The sequence below is a fragment of the Varroa jacobsoni genome, unplaced genomic scaffold (assembly GCF_002532875.2).
Source record: "Varroa jacobsoni isolate VJ856 unplaced genomic scaffold, vjacob_1.0 scaffold_252, whole genome shotgun sequence".
NCBI lineage: Eukaryota > Metazoa > Arthropoda > Arachnida > Mesostigmata > Varroidae > Varroa > Varroa jacobsoni.
This window is the reverse complement of record NW_019213154.1, coordinates 52,588-69,353: the sequence shown is the minus strand read 5'-3', so window position 1 is coordinate 69,353 and position 16,766 is coordinate 52,588. Positions and strand designations below refer to the sequence as shown.

At 39.5% G+C, this 16,766-nt stretch overlaps 1 protein-coding gene across 2 annotated transcripts in view; it reads right to left on the bottom strand.

The window, feature by feature from the left end:
• Positions 1-13,251: 13,251 nt before the first annotated feature.
• eve (homeobox protein even-skipped) overlaps positions 13,252-16,766 on the bottom strand; it is a 42,878-nt gene continuing 39,363 nt past the window's right edge. The window contains exon 2 of one of the 2 annotated variants that reach the window (XM_022829998.2): positions 13,252-14,838. In XM_022829998.2, coding sequence (XP_022685733.1) covers positions 14,204-14,838 — 635 coding nt within the window. In that variant the 3' untranslated portion in view covers positions 13,252-14,203. The remainder of the gene's footprint in view (positions 14,839-16,766) is intronic. The other variant, XR_015310203.1, reaches the window with a different exon arrangement.

The window sequence follows — 16,766 nt, the reverse complement described above, 5'->3', positions numbered from 1 at the left end:
GTAGTAAGTCAGTAAAATAATGCAGTTTAAGCTTATGCCCAGCTTGTTCAAATACCACCCTAACAAAATGTACTAAATTGATCATATTTTCATTATTTTGCGTGATAAGGATTGCATGTCAATATTCGAGTCACATTTGCCAAACAAAAAGAACGCAGATAGCTATGGGTATATGTTTAGAGCCGATCACTTGATTTAAGTAGGTGGAATCCTTGCAGTCTTAGATAGATATGATACTTGTCTTTTAAGCACGATCAAACCAAAGGTGACGCCTTACAGCTTTACATGGGAAAATATTGTACTGACTTATAGATATCCTAGCACATGGAAGGTCATTAAACAAAATGTTTCAACTTTTGGACAACTATTTGACTATTCATAAGAACACGGACATACTTAGTCCAACACTTGTATGTGCTTTTTAAACCACAAGGCTCACTAAAGCTGCTGCGAACCAAATCCCCAATCAAGTTGTTAGAACAGATTTTTGCCAGAACATTGCAATCATCAAAACAAGAGTTTGATTCAGGTATTATTCTGATGAAATGTATGTTGATTTTTCTGTTGCCTTATCGGTGCATTGCACATGTGTGTATTAATTGTAGTGACTTCCGTTTGTGCTAGAAATATCTTTGGTAACTTCAAAAAGCATTTCTGATATTCGTTCGTTTAAGTCCGTACGCGTACTTCCGCTCTATGAAACTCACAAAGAGGTTAGTAAAATAATTCTTTGAAAATAAAATCACATTGAGAATCGGATTTTTACTACATTCTGAACGGGAAATTGAAAACACGCCGGTTTAACAGCTTGTGAAGTTTTAAAATGGTGCGCCATCGCTATAAGTCACTTTATTTGACTAAGGCGAGAACTAAAACGTTTCTTAACTTCAAGGAAAAATATCGTTGCTTGTGGATGAATCTGGTATGATTTTTTTGAAAGCCTGATCAGGGAAAGAATAATTATCTTCGGATATATATCGTACGCAATTGTATACGAAGTTTACCGAAACTACGCTTACTTTGACCAATATGAAAACAGCCGAGAACTCTGTGGCCCGCATTATTCAAAAGGATATGGAAAAAATTGCAACGCGAAGTTTAAAGGCACAGACTACTTATTGTCCGTATTACATTTGAATACTCATTCACTAGAATCTACTAGACACTAGCCCAAAATGGGTTGCGTTAAAATGATTTTCTTTATACACATACATGTTACTGCCTTGACCAAAGGCCTATTTTTTTTATACAAAAATCAGATTATGACGTTTTTCATTGGTTTACGAAATAGCCTATTAGTACCTCATGAAACGAATCAAGTAGCGGGTGAGTAGAGTGTTTTAATCGAATCAGAAGTGTTCTGCTTAGGTATCTCGGAACATCTTTCTTATTGAGCGCTCGAGAGCTGACGTCGGCTTTGTCACATTGGAAGAGTTAAGAGTATTATTGCTACTGACAAAATCACATTGTGTCCATTACGCGGAAAGTACGTAATAACGACTTCGAAGTGCTAGAGAATGCACCGAAACATGATAGACACGATAAAGTGGATGTACTCATAAATTAGCTTAAGAGGCTATCGCTTAAACTTCAGCCATTTAATGAAAATGATCTATTAATGAACTAAAATTTCTAACTGAAGTTATTTCGAAACAAATTGATATAAATCTATAGCTTGCTCTATAAATCCATGATAAAATAAACCAGATTGGTACCTATATAATATTATTTGATTTAATCGTACAGGTACCGAATTCACTTTTGAAGCCAGAGAAGGAATTGTTTGGAAATAAATAACATCAGCAGATACAATTAATAATTGGGCACTAATTGTGGATTAAAACATATCTCTGTTCACGGCTACTGTTTTATTGGCCGCTTCACTGAGTGTGATTGTTTGATATGAAACACAGTGAAATTGTGTAATTATAATAGGTGAATTTGCTTATGGAGAACTGATTTGTATTTAATTTTATGTTCAGTAATGATCGATTTTAACTTGCGAGCTTGATAAGGGGGATATCAGGTCCACAAACCTTAGAGGAAAGTTATTAAGAATAATAGGAATGTTATTAAGAACTAAGAACACTAGCTTTTAGAATGTTTCAGGAAATGCGTCGCTAGCTTTTATGGAAGTAGATTGGTCCGGGGCTATATAGTTGATGTCACGTGTGTTTAAGCAGAGCTTAGGGTTTGGTTTACGAGACTTTTTGGGGTTCGTTTTGCAAAATAGAAATTTAAAATGCTAAAAATTCGATTTGTAGCGAATAGAATTCAACAACTTTGGAGTGTATTGTAAGTTGAGGTGATCCTTTCGCCTTTAAAAGCTCAAGAAAACCTGCGCAAATAGCTGAATGTTTCTGCCAACAGCAATAGGATGCTAGTTGATTCCAACATAGCTCTACAGGTCTGGATCACTTCAAACTCTGAATAACTCTTTCCTTTAATTAGAGGCAAACCATTTGATTCTACTTTAACTTTCCTATAGTGCTAGAAGTAATGACAGCCAGTATATTAGGCAACATGAGCTATCTGACTCATTAATGTGTAGCAAGAATGACACTTGCAGTCTTGCATCGCAAATATAATAGAAGGAAACCTTCGGGACTGGAAGCACAAACACAAGGGGAGACAAAGATCATTGTCCACATATGGGTAACCATAGTAACAAATATATAATGAAACGTGCCATATGGCACTTGTACTAGGGTCTAAACAAAAACTAACACATGAAAACTTTTTTACGGCCAAGCGTATTGTTCCCAGCTGATTATGATGTTAATTATTTTGTTGCCTTCGCATACTATTACTAGAAATATAAATAATAGAGCGTGTCGAATTAACAAGAAACTATTAATCTATGTCCTTAACATAGGCTAGTTATAATACACCAAACTCCCAAAACGAAGTAGCTTACTGATCAAGTATCGACTGACTAAATTGATTCATGAAAATCGGTGTATCTTCTCTTTTTCGCATGCTCTACAAAGCGATAAATTCGCATGATTTAAAAAAAAAAGCTGATAATTCGTGCTGCCCTTATCATGTATACATTGATCATCTTAACTACCGCTTGAGAAAGTACCCGTTTCTTCGTATAGTACTCAGACACACGCAAAGCATAATTTTGTCATTTGGCTGTAACTAGCAAGAATCGTCTTTTCTATGGCTTCTCCGAAGGAATCACGTCCTAAAAATGTGGAAATATATAAATTTAAACATACTTTAGTTTACATGCAAAATATATTGGCCTTCCGTAAGTCCGTACTGACTTTACGGCTTGTTCCTTTACGGCGATAATTCGTTTCGTTGTAATTGTGCATATGAGCACTTTATTTTGCCTTTATAATTTAAATAATGGCTGTTGATGTCTCGATACTTTGTCATTCTCAATAGCTCTATTCGATATTCAATGTACTTTACGCTACGCCCTAATGGCGCAGTGAGCATTCGGGCATCTTGTACCTATGACTTCTGTTAATTTGATCTGATTGTACGCTTGTCTACTACAACCAAAGATTAGCTTACTTTTATATTATAATATATTTTAAATGATTTCGTCGAACTCGAATTTGTTTATTTTAATAACCATTAACTTTATTTCTGTTATTAGTCAACTTGTGCATTAAAAATAGTCGTTCTTATGACTAAGTTGTTGAGTCCTTATCCAGAGTCACGGCGCTTTCTCGATAAATCTGTAAATTTAAAAAATTTAATTGCCATAAATTGCCATAAAGCAAAATCATTATTTTATCAAGACGCTAGATGATAAATAGAGCAATACTGTTTAGCATATCATTCACCCTTACTTATCATATTTAATTACACTTATTCACCTAGAAACATCATATCATATTATATACATATACATCTAGTATACAATTGGCTCGAACGATCGGAAAGGGACCATCAGACGATCGCCGCCCGCTGCTCATTGAATGTCAAACCTGTAACAACGCACGTGGTAGCCGCTGCTCATCAACATATTTACATAAATACACATTTAATCTATAAATTGCCGTTCTTAAGTCTAAAACATTAAATCATTGTTTCGGTCCTTTATAGCTTTGACTAGGATCAGTCTGATTCAAGTTCGCATAGAATCATTGTCTGTACCAAACTAAAATACGTGATACAAAATGAAGCCCTGACCTTCAAGAATCGCGTATATTCTGGGTTCATGGAAAAATCACGTTGGCAGTTTTCAGGTAGTGTAGGACACTGACCAGCAGCTGGCGTCAAGCCACTCATTATTAAGGACACCCGACCCTGTCCGTCATTTCGTGACGAAGCTCTCAGAGCGCAAACTTATAGAAGGGGCGGTTCATAAATAGATGTCATCGGCGATTGGCTTGTTGGCGAATTGCAGCAGTGGATATGCGATCTGAAAGTCTCGATAAAAGTAACTTTTCGAAATAGTTATGGCCTCTGGAACTTTGCATAGCTTCACAAGAGTATCGACTAGCTGCAGTAAGAATGCGCCGTTCGTTGAAACCACCCCAGGTATTTTGCAAAAAAACCCTTGGCTCGATTTGACCGCTGACCTGTTAAGCTTTGGTGTGTCAAGCTTTTCCAGTACCATGCCATGGATCTATGGTCCTCTGCAATGCCACAGACTTGTATTTGATAGCGATTCAACATTATACTTTAGCGAAGTTTGTTGTTTTAGAGCTGGTTAGCCGTCGGATTAAAAGTATACGTATTTGCTTGACATAGGGTCACAACTTAGCTGATTTCATGTGTTCAATGAGACTTTGCATGATGTAAAATCTATGGTGGTTCATTGCTTAAGGATACGATCACCTTCTGGAACATTCCGAGAATCACAGTCAATTTTTCCGTAACAACGATTTAGCTCTTTGTTCTCGATAAATACTTGGACTGAATGAACTAGCGGCTAGATGTTAACCTGACGCATTCAAAAATGGCCGTTATTGGAAAAACGTTTGCATCAGTTTCTCATTGTAATTTCTACAGATAAACCTTAGTGTAGTGCAAAAAATTGTCTCTGCTACTGTTGTTCTACGGCGAGACTCATACGCTTTGAATGTCCGGCTTTCCCCGTGATTCACGAGAACGATTATGCAACAACCCTAAATGAGGTTATACTTAAGAAAAAATACTCACCCAATATATTCATCTATTTTTTATGTAAGTCATGAAGAGAGGACCCATATATCTGATTGTTGTACTCTATAAGCAAATAAGCACATCAAGACAGTTACACCAAAAAGCAAAATAACCATGAGTTGAAAGTATTATAGCGTTGTGATGAAACGCTGAATCACGAGTGTGCGTACTACAAAGTGTCATACTTTACGAGTTATATAGCTATACTTATTGGAGATACACACCTTAATGGCTCACATTCAAAAGCAACAAACAACACTAGAATGTCTTTTCGTGTCGTTGGCCTCCGTTTATTAAAAGTATCGGAAAAATCGCTCGTTCGGTGTACATTGGATTAATGTTATGCATAGTCGATGCCTACGCGAAGGCCGGCGCTTTGCAGTATTTGCAAATGATCTTTACAAACGTTGAAGCCTTTTCTCAAGGTTACAGCTAAAGTTATATGTCACGGTATGCTTGCGCTAATAGGACAGTAAACAATGTCTACAGATAGAAATTACGATCGGTAAAATAGCTAGCTGAAGTTGGTTTTTCGTTTGTTTCGAGATTCTCTATTTGAAGTTCTGCCCATCACGTGAAAAACCTAGGCTGCACTCTTTAATAACGCGCGTGGAAACTCCTGAAGAGTTTGGCCACAAAATTGTAAAATTTGTAGAACAGCCCATAGTCTAACCGTAATGGCTACAGCATGGGAACTATAGCTCTGGGACCGGCATATTTTTCAATACAGTGTAGGGTCTGTGGCACAAGATTAAGTGTTCACAGGTTGTGAAAGTATTACTTGTATTTCTGATAGTAGATGTACGCTAGTCTCACGGAGAGTATGCTGTTCTATAAGACGTAAAAATAGGTTATGATCATAATTTAGTGAGCTATTTGAGTTACGAAAATAACGATCTTGAGTTGTACGCATGACGAGACCAACGATTCTTCAGAACAAGGATTAAGGTTCGGGTGAAACAAGGAAGACCTCTTATGAAAAGTAATACTTCAGAAACTGCTCTAAAATAGCATCTGACACCTTAGCCTCATTCGTATGACACAAACAACGATGATCCAAGTACAGTTCAGTGGAGTATATGGTTTATCTATAAGTGTACAACTTCCTTGTTAATACATGAGGAATTATGGCGATTTGTCTTGTCCAACTTACAGGCTTATACATTTTTTTTTTTTTGGTTTTCTATGCTTCACATTCTTTCTTTTCCTTGCCCACATCGTTCGTTTTACGGAGCAAAATCAAAACAGTACGAACGATCGATGTCTTCACCTGAAAGAAAGTCATAGCTGACGTTCATAACACCAGTGGTCTACTATACGACAACTACAGAAAAAGGCGTTTTACTGCTTAGTTGGCTATGTCTCCGGGTGATAAAAACACACGTCGTTGGCTCAATAGTCGCATCATCGACGCAGATCTACACGATGTTCTCATTATCGTTATGCTGAAATTTAACCGAGCTCGTTGAGGTCACTGAATTTTCAGCTGAATTTTCCCACTCTAGCCAGGAAACATATCTAATAAGTGATAGGTGCTTAGAATAATGTAACGTAACGTTCCCACATACGTACGTACCACACGTTCAAAAACAGATATCAATATCTGATAACATTACGAATATCTTCGGCGTTGATAATTGGTTTTATTTGTATGTAAATGTGTAATGAGTTCTGCACAAAAGATGGTCAGCTCTGGCCAGTTGTCAAACACCGTTCGTTTTTGTGACGTTCAACAGTGTGATAGCATCTCGAAGCGTTTCTAGGATTTTTACGAACTTTTTTATCGGGATCTTTTTTTTCGCAATTTACATTCAACAATTCCTAAAAAGCCCAACTCCTTAGTACAAACCATTTAAAAAGCGAAAAATAGGTAATTCAGCGCACCCTGTTAGTGGAGACCTGCAAACAATCAATTTAAATTTTAAAATTCGTTCCACGTCTGAAAACAGAGCAGGTCTCGCTTTACTTATACTTCTCTATAGTGATATTTTTTTTTCGAGGAAAATAGGAGGTGCTTAGCGTCTAGCACTAAGCACCAATGGGGTACGGCGCAAAGAAATTACTTGCGCAGTGCGAGCCACGCCTTCAGTCTCTTCCTTTGCGGTACGGTCACCGACCGCAAGAAGCTCCGGGGTAACGAGCGACTCCCCTGACAAGCTAACGATTCAATCCGTAACTACGAAAGCCTGACTGCCGTTTAGATCAATTTCGAAATTTAGGTAGTTTTACGGCTCTACGGACATATCCGTACCATGGCACGGTGCCCAAACAGGATAATGCGTTTATCACGAAGCGTCTATCTGATTTGACGTCTGAGAAGATCTGAAGCCTCTTTATCATTCAGTGTTCATTCTGCCTGGGATACTGTGTCCCAACGCGGGAATCTTTCCTACAATATATACTACACGTCCGCCGTTACTTTTTTTTTTCTATTCAGGCGAACTCTAGCGGTTTTGACACAGTCGTGTGGCCATTAATGGAATCGCCTTGGAAGAACGTATCTTTCTCGCAGTCGAAGAAATAATCATGAGTATATTGATAATTTCCGATCTGACATGGCACGAAAAGACACTTAAATTTGTGTCATAAGTGTCGGATAATTAATCTGGGGTTTACTCATAATTATTGGGCAAATAGATAGCGAATAAGTGTTCGACCCACGTTTCATCGACTTAGCAGGCTTTATATAATGGGCGTTTGTTACTAATATAACAGTTACTGGTATTGATATATTATTAAACAGTCAAATGGTTAATGGATGACTACTGCGTTGAATACAATAATTTTATATGCAATAAAAACCCATTAGTAATGGAAGAGATGAATTTGGTTTGCAGAATCCTTCACCTGTTCTCTGTCAAATTTAAACAATCGTGACCACTTCTCCCGCGCAAACAGTCTTGGATCGTATTTCGTCAGATCTTACCTTTTTACCTTACAGATATGTAAACGTTCATTAAAGCCTTTTACCGTTATATGGCCACGTTAAATAACTGCCGTTGTACATTTAACGATATTTTAGTAGACATCTGTTTGACGCCGAGATATTTGTCGGTTTCGGTTAGTTCTGTAAATGTCCATTGCCTGTCCGTAAACGCGTCGCGCTGATCCAGAGCGAATCTTGGTAGAATTAAACAGTCTGATCTCTAATACCTGAAGCAGCATATAGTGCGATAATGAGTCAGCGCAAGAAACCCGTTTAGCCATGTTTTTCAGGCTATAAAGTCTGATCTGAGGACCGGCGCCTTGTTTGGCTACAAGCACTAGTTAACTACGCAATAATTCTATCAGATACCGACATCTTTAACCGCAAGAGAATAGATGGTTATGCGGATAGCAGTCGTTTGTTGCTGATAGGCAAAGTAACAGTTCGTTCTGTGTGCTACGCGTATTGCAAGCTCGCTGCAACTTCAATCGATTTCTTGTTGTCAAGGGGACACTACACCATATAGCAATAGCATGAGTCCGTCAGACAGCTAAACTTATTTGGCCAGTTTGGTTAGTATTCAAGTAGCAGCTTGCCAAGCAAATCCTGCGGAAGTTAAATGATAGATCCGATAAAATCGTCCCTATGGCGACTGCGAGGGTATAGAAGCGAGAGTTCGGGCATAGCGAAAATGCATTAGCAAAAAACAGTCGATAAGTGAGTTACGTCTACCCTTTAAAAGCTATCCCGCAACGTCGTCAGTGCCTATAGAAGAGGTTGGCATGCTTGATTAACATATTTCAACGCTGGTAATGGTAAAATAATGCGTATTACTCAACAACCAGTTGATTTGTATCGTTTCTTGCTTTTGTACGTGTGTCGGTATTGAATACTTTGGGGATTGCTTTTAGATGGACAAAGGTTGGTTGATATGAGAGTCTTCAGAGGACCCATATTATTAGTCATCCTCTTGCTACTCATCTCGCACATTAAGATCACAAAGGAAAATATATGGAGGACATTCTTTTTTTAATTTTGTTTTCGTTATTTATCAACAGAAATGGTTAACTTTACCATAATGATTAGACCTGATCAAATCAAATCATCTAATAGGTGCCGATAATAACATGTGTTGACAGGTTTGCAAGGTTAGCTATGATTTACACGTACTTAGCGGAATCAGAAACGATAACTTTAGGGTCTTCAGCTTTCTCGATGCGCCATTTCGTTGGTCAGTAAGAATACTTTGCAATTTCTACAAGCTCTAACAGTTACAGCATAACGTTTTTCTGTGTTATTTGACGAAACCACTTGGTTAGCTTTATTTTCAAACGTTAATACTGTATTTGGATCCTGATCAACAAATTCCCAAAATTCACTATTAACTTGATCCTTTTAATAGAAAACTCACCTATTTACTAAAAAGCCATAGTAAATTTAGATATTCTAAGAACTTACTCAGTGAAAATGAATTATTGTCGTAAATACCCTAATCTGTCGTGGCCTCTGTGGGTTGTTTAGGTTGAAATGAGAAAGACTGGACCAGTCAATGCCTTCGTAAAATTTTCGATCCCACCGTGCATATTGAAAATTTCAGAAACGTTTTGCTGACCGAACTCGGCGATTATACAACTTCGTCCACGCGTTTCCGGCGTATGTCGTGGAGCAGGCGAAAAATCTCTATTCTTAGTACAGTGGAGATGCGGGAGCGTTTTTTCATTAGTGGTTAGTAAAAGATCAGAAATTGTGCGATCTTTACAACATCCAGTTACCCGTCTTGCTTCTCGATTCCTACTATTCGTTCAGGCTTGCGGCCTTATGGGGCCACTTGTATAGCCAAACGTGAACAGCGGCTTGAAATGTTCGCTATGAGCTGAAAGTATCAGATCGAACTTGGGCTCGACTTCAAGCTGTGATTGGAATATGAAAGTATTTGTATTTCGCGCCGACTACTATTGGACGACTTCGTTTCGGATTTTAGATAAGACACTCAATGTCTCAATAAATAACGCCAACAAAAATATGTTTATTTAAACAGTTCTCGTATAGGTTGCAAGGATGCCCAAAGACTCGAATAACTGAAAAAATACAAAGCCATTTTGAATTATCTTTGGTCTGAGAATACTTTCGATATTTATCTGAAATGGAAAGCATTGCATTCTCACGACGTTTGCCGGTAAGGAAAGGTGCTCATACTGCTTAGTTGTTTGTTACGCAATATTCAACATATCTAATTTGAGTTGATATCTCAAAGTATTTCCCTAAAATTGGGCAACAAGAACTACGCAAGCTTCTATATATATATATATATATATATATATATATATATATATATATATATTTTGCCCTATATGTTAACACATATAATCACTGCTCCTCATGTTATGCAAAGCGACAGAAGGGACAAGTTATCTATTGACCTTACGACACTTACATTTTTAAATATGATCTATTTTATATAATATTACCTATAATATATTTTGTAAAAGATAGTTACCGTATATAATATTGCTAGTAACATATACAGAGTAGCAACTTAAACTCATTTAACAAAACTCATTTAAATCATCATGCCAGTTGGTAAATAAACCAAAAAAAAATTTATTGTCGGACTTCCATTTTCCTTCCACGAATATTTTTTTGTTAGAATTAAGTGCAGAAATTATCAACGATTAAACGTTTACTATATTTCTATCTGCATTATAATTTATCAATTTGATGTGAACTATTTCTTTATTGAAATGTCACAGCAGTTTACAGAGTAAATGGGTATGATTTACTGAGCACCAGAAGCACTGAATACTTAGCAGTATAGTTTTTTTACTGTGGAGCACATTTTGTACTGCAGTGTATCATAACAATAACGAATTATAACTGAAATAGCATTCAGTTGTACTTTGGTGCTACGTACATAAACGTAAATAAAAATCGTGCATATGAATGGTAACCGGTAAAACTGCCGTTAGCGGTGACTACTATTAAGTGTCAATAATTTCCACTAAACATGATTGAGGCTTTTTGAGTTATTCCCTATGCGACTACTATTAATCGCTGAAAAATCACGGATTAATACAAATTCACACTATTCATGCTACCGGTTCTCAATGGAAGCGTTTCGAGGTAACTTGAATTGGACAAGTCACTGGAGTTGAAAATCATCGTTGCATTTAATGATATGGAAACATTACCCTTATATAAAATTTAGCGAAGAGGTTACACCTGAAAGCTATGCGTAATTTATGCGTTTTACTATAATATCAACTGAATAGAAGTTTTTTTACATTATTTGTGACTTCGTTACCGTTTCACAACGTCATCGATCTTTTTCTGTGTCCATAGTGCTATATCTTGTAAATTCTTATCCGCTGTACCACGCGCGATAAGTCTATAGCGGGAACTCGTAGCTAGAAACACTAAAAGTTTGTAAAGACGCCCCTGTTCGAACGCGGAGTTTAACTCGAAACAGCACGGATTTTTAAGTTAAGTGGTACCATTTTGAAACATTTAATTTACTGTATGCCGGGATTCATATGTGGTTTTCGTTTGTTTTATTGTGGGTTCAGAAATTTGCACTTTTGGATAACCCTACTTTTGCCCTTTGGAACTTTCTCTAATCGTTTCGAATTAAATGTGAAAGATTTGAATTCGTACCTTAAGGATTTAGATGGAATTCCAGGTAACAGTGATGGTGTTCGCGAGATGAAATCACGATTTCTGTCGTGCCTTGTATTAATTAGGGCTGGATCTATAAGGTTCACCTCATTCAAATGGCTTCTCACGCGTCGGCAGCGAACCGTTCCTTGGGCCGTTCCTTATACGAAACAGATTTCCTAGGAAGGTTGCGATGTCTACATGTGCAAGCTGAGCAGAGGGATTGCAAACACCTTCGAAAAATATGTGGTTGTACCAAATGATCTTCTAATACCCACGGAAATGATTCCAATAACAAGAGCACTTTACAGTTTTGCTAGAAAAATAACAGTTACCGTCCGATATATCTTTCCCATAGATAGTGGTGCCTTATTAAACAGAGCCGGCATGCATCTTATATTGTCTTTCCTGCAACTCAAGCCTTAAAGAGCTCAGATCAGTTCAAAGGATGTGTAAAAATTGAATCGGCGCTTTTCTTAACATTTGACAGCAATTTGAATGTAATATGTATTTGTAGCGACCGTGTATAAAGAAAATATACAAGTATATTTCAGTAACACGTACAACTAGCCCGGTTTTAGCCAAGAACGCAATTAGATCGTTTTTGAAATAGTGGATCCGTACTAACGAAGGTTTGGATAGACATCAGGTGGTTTAAAAATACTCCATAAACTTGAAGTAATGACAGAGTTCTAAAACTTCGTTGAAAAGAGGTTCAACAGATTAGCGACCTGATGATCGCAGATGACCTGGTCTAGGTCGCGCAAACCTTCGTCGAAGTCTTGTTGAACGTTACAAGACAACTGAAGTATAGATTTCAATTAACAATTAATCAGTTGAAAGAAACAAGTCCGCTACGGCGCTCGAATATCTACATGATCAAATGTTATGTGCAGGGAGCAGGTTCAGAGTATTTAGCGTCTACTGAAAGGCCATAGCAGTACCCAACCTGAAATACGGGCCATGACAACTCCAAGGGCTTGAATGGGGGCTTATGGACAGTCGAGGAAGTAAGTCGTTGTAATGGTAGAGAAGGACAGTAGCGAAGAAACTCTACAAAGTATGGATAAGAATTATCTTCAAACCAGTAATACAGCAACAGCAGAAGATACTAACAGCTGGCGCTGGCACGTCCACGTTTAGCACGTTAGACAATTTTATTGACACGTTAAACTCGGTATACAAGGATGCTGTATCAAGCGTAGGACATGCAGTACTAAAGTTCATTTGGAAATGTTGTTAGAATAAGCAGTCCTACCTGCTTCTGCATGGACTGCACAGCAATAATCTAGGAGACCAAAAACATAATACGAACCTGCAAGCCTACTATGACATACATCTTTCAGCTATTCGCTCCTGTAACTCAATTGTGACCGTCGTACGGGAGAGCGCTGCCCTGACGGACTGTTGATACGTCAAATTAATTCAATTGCCATACTAAGAATTTGGTCATTATCCCCACTTAAGAAATGCCCAACCTAAATTAGTTTTATAGAAAGGAAATACCGTCTAAATAGAACAAAAGAAAAACAACTACATTTCATGTTGAGCATGATAATTTATTTTATGGTAAGAGTGTTGGTTTTTTATTTGTTGACATTTATGTACATTATATATTTACAGTGTGGCGTACCGATGTTTGATCCAAACGCTTCCGCCAAATTAGCTTATTTTGCGTGTATGCAAAGATTGCCAAATACAATTCTATTATGATTTCATAGCATTCTCCTGTGACCGTCGATTCCAACACACATCGGTTAACTGATATTTCGTTTTACTCTGTCAGTTCATTTGCCCGTGACTTACCGACTATCAACGAGAGCAAATACTGTTGCGTTGCTGTCAGTGTTCACTAAATACCACAAATTATATATATATATATATATATACCTACCTATTAATTGTTTGCTGTTTCGAAGTTTGACTAGTTTGTTGCTAAAAGAGATTTATTGCCCGGCTCGTTAGCGTTCCACTGATCGTCGTTCTCATCGGCAGCGCTTCCGCTTTCCCTATGCGTAATCACAGGCGTATTGAGTTCGGGCGCGAAGTCGCACCGCAACTGCCACTTCGTTTTTTTTTTTTTTTTTTTTTTTATCAACATGTCTCCAAAACGGAAAGCTACTCTGAGAATAAGATTCTTGCGAAACGCTTCAAAAACGCGAAACCGTCTCAAAATGTTTGGCGTGTGTCCGTGCTGTTATGTATCTATGAGCTTATAGTTCTTCGTTTTTTAGGGTAAGTGAACATATATACTTCTCCATATTTACTGCTAAAACGTTATCTGTCGATTTTCTGCTTTTTCTATAGAAACTTGTACGTATACAAAGCGTGGGTGCTACTCAAGCGTACAGCTGCAGGTGTACCAGCCACGTTTCTGTCGTTTGCTTTTACATAAAGATTCTCCAGTCACAAAATTTCTATTTGAAACGAAGTTTGTCGCAATACGGGTAGTAGAATTCAAGGTGTCAAGTCATCTAGAAATCTCCGTGAAGCCTTCTAGATTTCCTTGAATGGTCGAAAGAGTTTGGGTTGTGCCGATGGCGATGTAGTTGAAGGAGTGGCCATTGGTGCTGGGCTGGTGGGAGTTGTGGGTGACGAGGTTGGCGTGGGGCTCGTCAGAGGCACTGGCAGGGGTGAAGAACTCTTCTGGGGCTCTGAAACGATCAAGGCGACAGGCGATTTGGTGCGTTCCAGGTCACTAAGCGACACAGGGTAGCCGGAACCGGTCATTGGGCTCGGTGGTGGAACAGGCGCACATCCGCCAGCTGCATAGTAAGGAAATGGAAGGCCTCCCGGAAGCTGAGGATAGCCAGGAGGTATGCCGACTCCAGTGGCCATATTGCCAATGTAACCAGTTGCGGCAGCTGCAGCCGCTTGCATAAAGTACGCTGCTAATTGGGGGTCATACGACCAGTTGAATGTCATCCGTTGACGTTTGTCCTTCATGCGACGATTCTGGAACCAGACCTTGATCGTACATTCGGGAAGGCCTAAAGCTGCGGCCAATTCTCCCCGACGTGGTCTACTAACGTAGTTGTCGCGAGTGAACTCTTTCTCAAGACGGGCGAGCTGTTCCCGTGTAAATGCTGTACGATATCGTCGAATATTATCTTGTGTAGGAGGATCCACCCCTATAAAGCATAGACGACAAACAAACGACAAAACAGAACGATATTAGTATGTGTTGCAAACGTACGAACAAAGTCAGATACACAAATTAGAAAGGAAATCAATGAAATTAAAATACATAAGCACATGCAGTTAACAAACGAAGCGTCTACTAGCCTAGGCCAAACACCTCCTTCACAGAGATACGCATATGCAGGAAAATTCGCTCAAGGTTTCTTGGCCAGCTGAAGGCTCGGCACCCGTCTGAAGCAGGTGCCATAAACGCAAGCCTATAGTCACACCTATTCACGGTTAACATGATTAGGGCAACTAACGTAGCTGGAATTGGTATTGAAGTAGCGAATAAGTCCAACGTTAGAGGGCGATGGTGTCAGACAAGCGCTCCCCTTGCACTCGGCTGGACTGAGCGACGGGGCGTAGCTTCGTAATAGAATTATTTGGAACTGCGCCCGTGGGAGACATAAGAACGCGTAGCGACCATTCCCATTGATATTGGTCGATTCGGCTTCGGAATGGCTTTTTCGCAACAAATCGAATTGTTTTCAAATTGCTCTCTCATCTTGCCCCTGCTTCCCCAATAGCGTTCGCATTGCTACCTTTCTGTCAAGGCCCGCGTCCAATGCACTCGCGTGGGGCTTCTCAATGACCCAACATACAATTGGTCTGGGCAATTTTAAGTTTACATCGCCGCTGTTGCTCTTTTCATTGGCTATTCACTTTACGAGAGTCCAAAAGAAGTTTACAATTGCTATGAGATAGAAGACGCTTAAGAGATCGTTGAGACAACGGCGGATAAGGTGAACGAAGCTGGACTAATCGTGAAGTAATCAACAACAGGGCATTTTGCGAGTAACAATTAAAGGCTCTCATATGTAATCAACCAGTAACTTGCCGGCTGGCACTCGTCTATCGGTAGGTCCTTATGTACCTGCGTTCGCTTGACCCCATTTTATCGTGTCGCCGTGGCCTTCACGGCAGTCCCACAGCAACAGCAAGTCCGCCACAAACACACCACGACTGACGAAAAGCCAAACAAGACCCCAACCTTTTTTCTTCTTTTTTTCATCGAGTAGTCTTGAAGAGAATTTGAGGCACAATCTATTCGAACTTCGAAAATAATTCGAAAGGACCACAAGACGCTGCAGGTGCGCGTGGATCCGCTGCCGTGACCAACATCGCCGCTTGCCCACACAGCCTATTGTTCAAGCAGGTCTCATTTCGCTTTCTGTATTGATTACAAGAAAAAGGAGCCGTTTTGCTACAAAAACTTACGACTACCACGGGAGCGTGTGACGTGGCTGCGTCAGGTGCTAGCCAACAGCCATTTCAATAGTCTGACTAGCTAGACAGAAGGCCTAATGGAAGCTGGCGGCAGGAGAGAGTAGTCTCACCAACAACACCAGTAGCGCATTGGGACCGACTTGAGGAAGTGTAGGAGTCCTGCTCGAAGTCGCTACTGTGGCACCAGCTATCCATCAGGATCAGCGAGACGAGCGCCCAAGTCGTGGAGGCGCATGGCCTGCGGAGGGCCGTTGAAGAAGAAAAGGCGGGAAAGAGCTGTGAAAGGCGAGATTTTCAGTGTCTGAGCTTGCAAATTCGACGACTACCAGCGTCAAGGGCGGCGGGGGCGTCGACGATGGAAGCACTGGCTCTGGGAGCTACAACAGTAGTGCGAGTAGAACCACTAGGGGGTGCGGGTCGTAGCGGCAACAGTGCTAATAGCAGCAGGTGCTTAGTCAAATCGCTATAGAGGCAGCGCAGACAGATCACGAAGAACTTTACTTGCTTTGCAGGGGCTGCTGTCACCTCCATGGCAATCCTTCATAGGCAATTGCTTTCTAATAGCTATTCACTCCTCTGCTCCGTAAGGAGCCGCTGCAGCGGGCTACAGAACCCTATGTAGCTCTAAAAACTACCCAGGTTGTAGTAA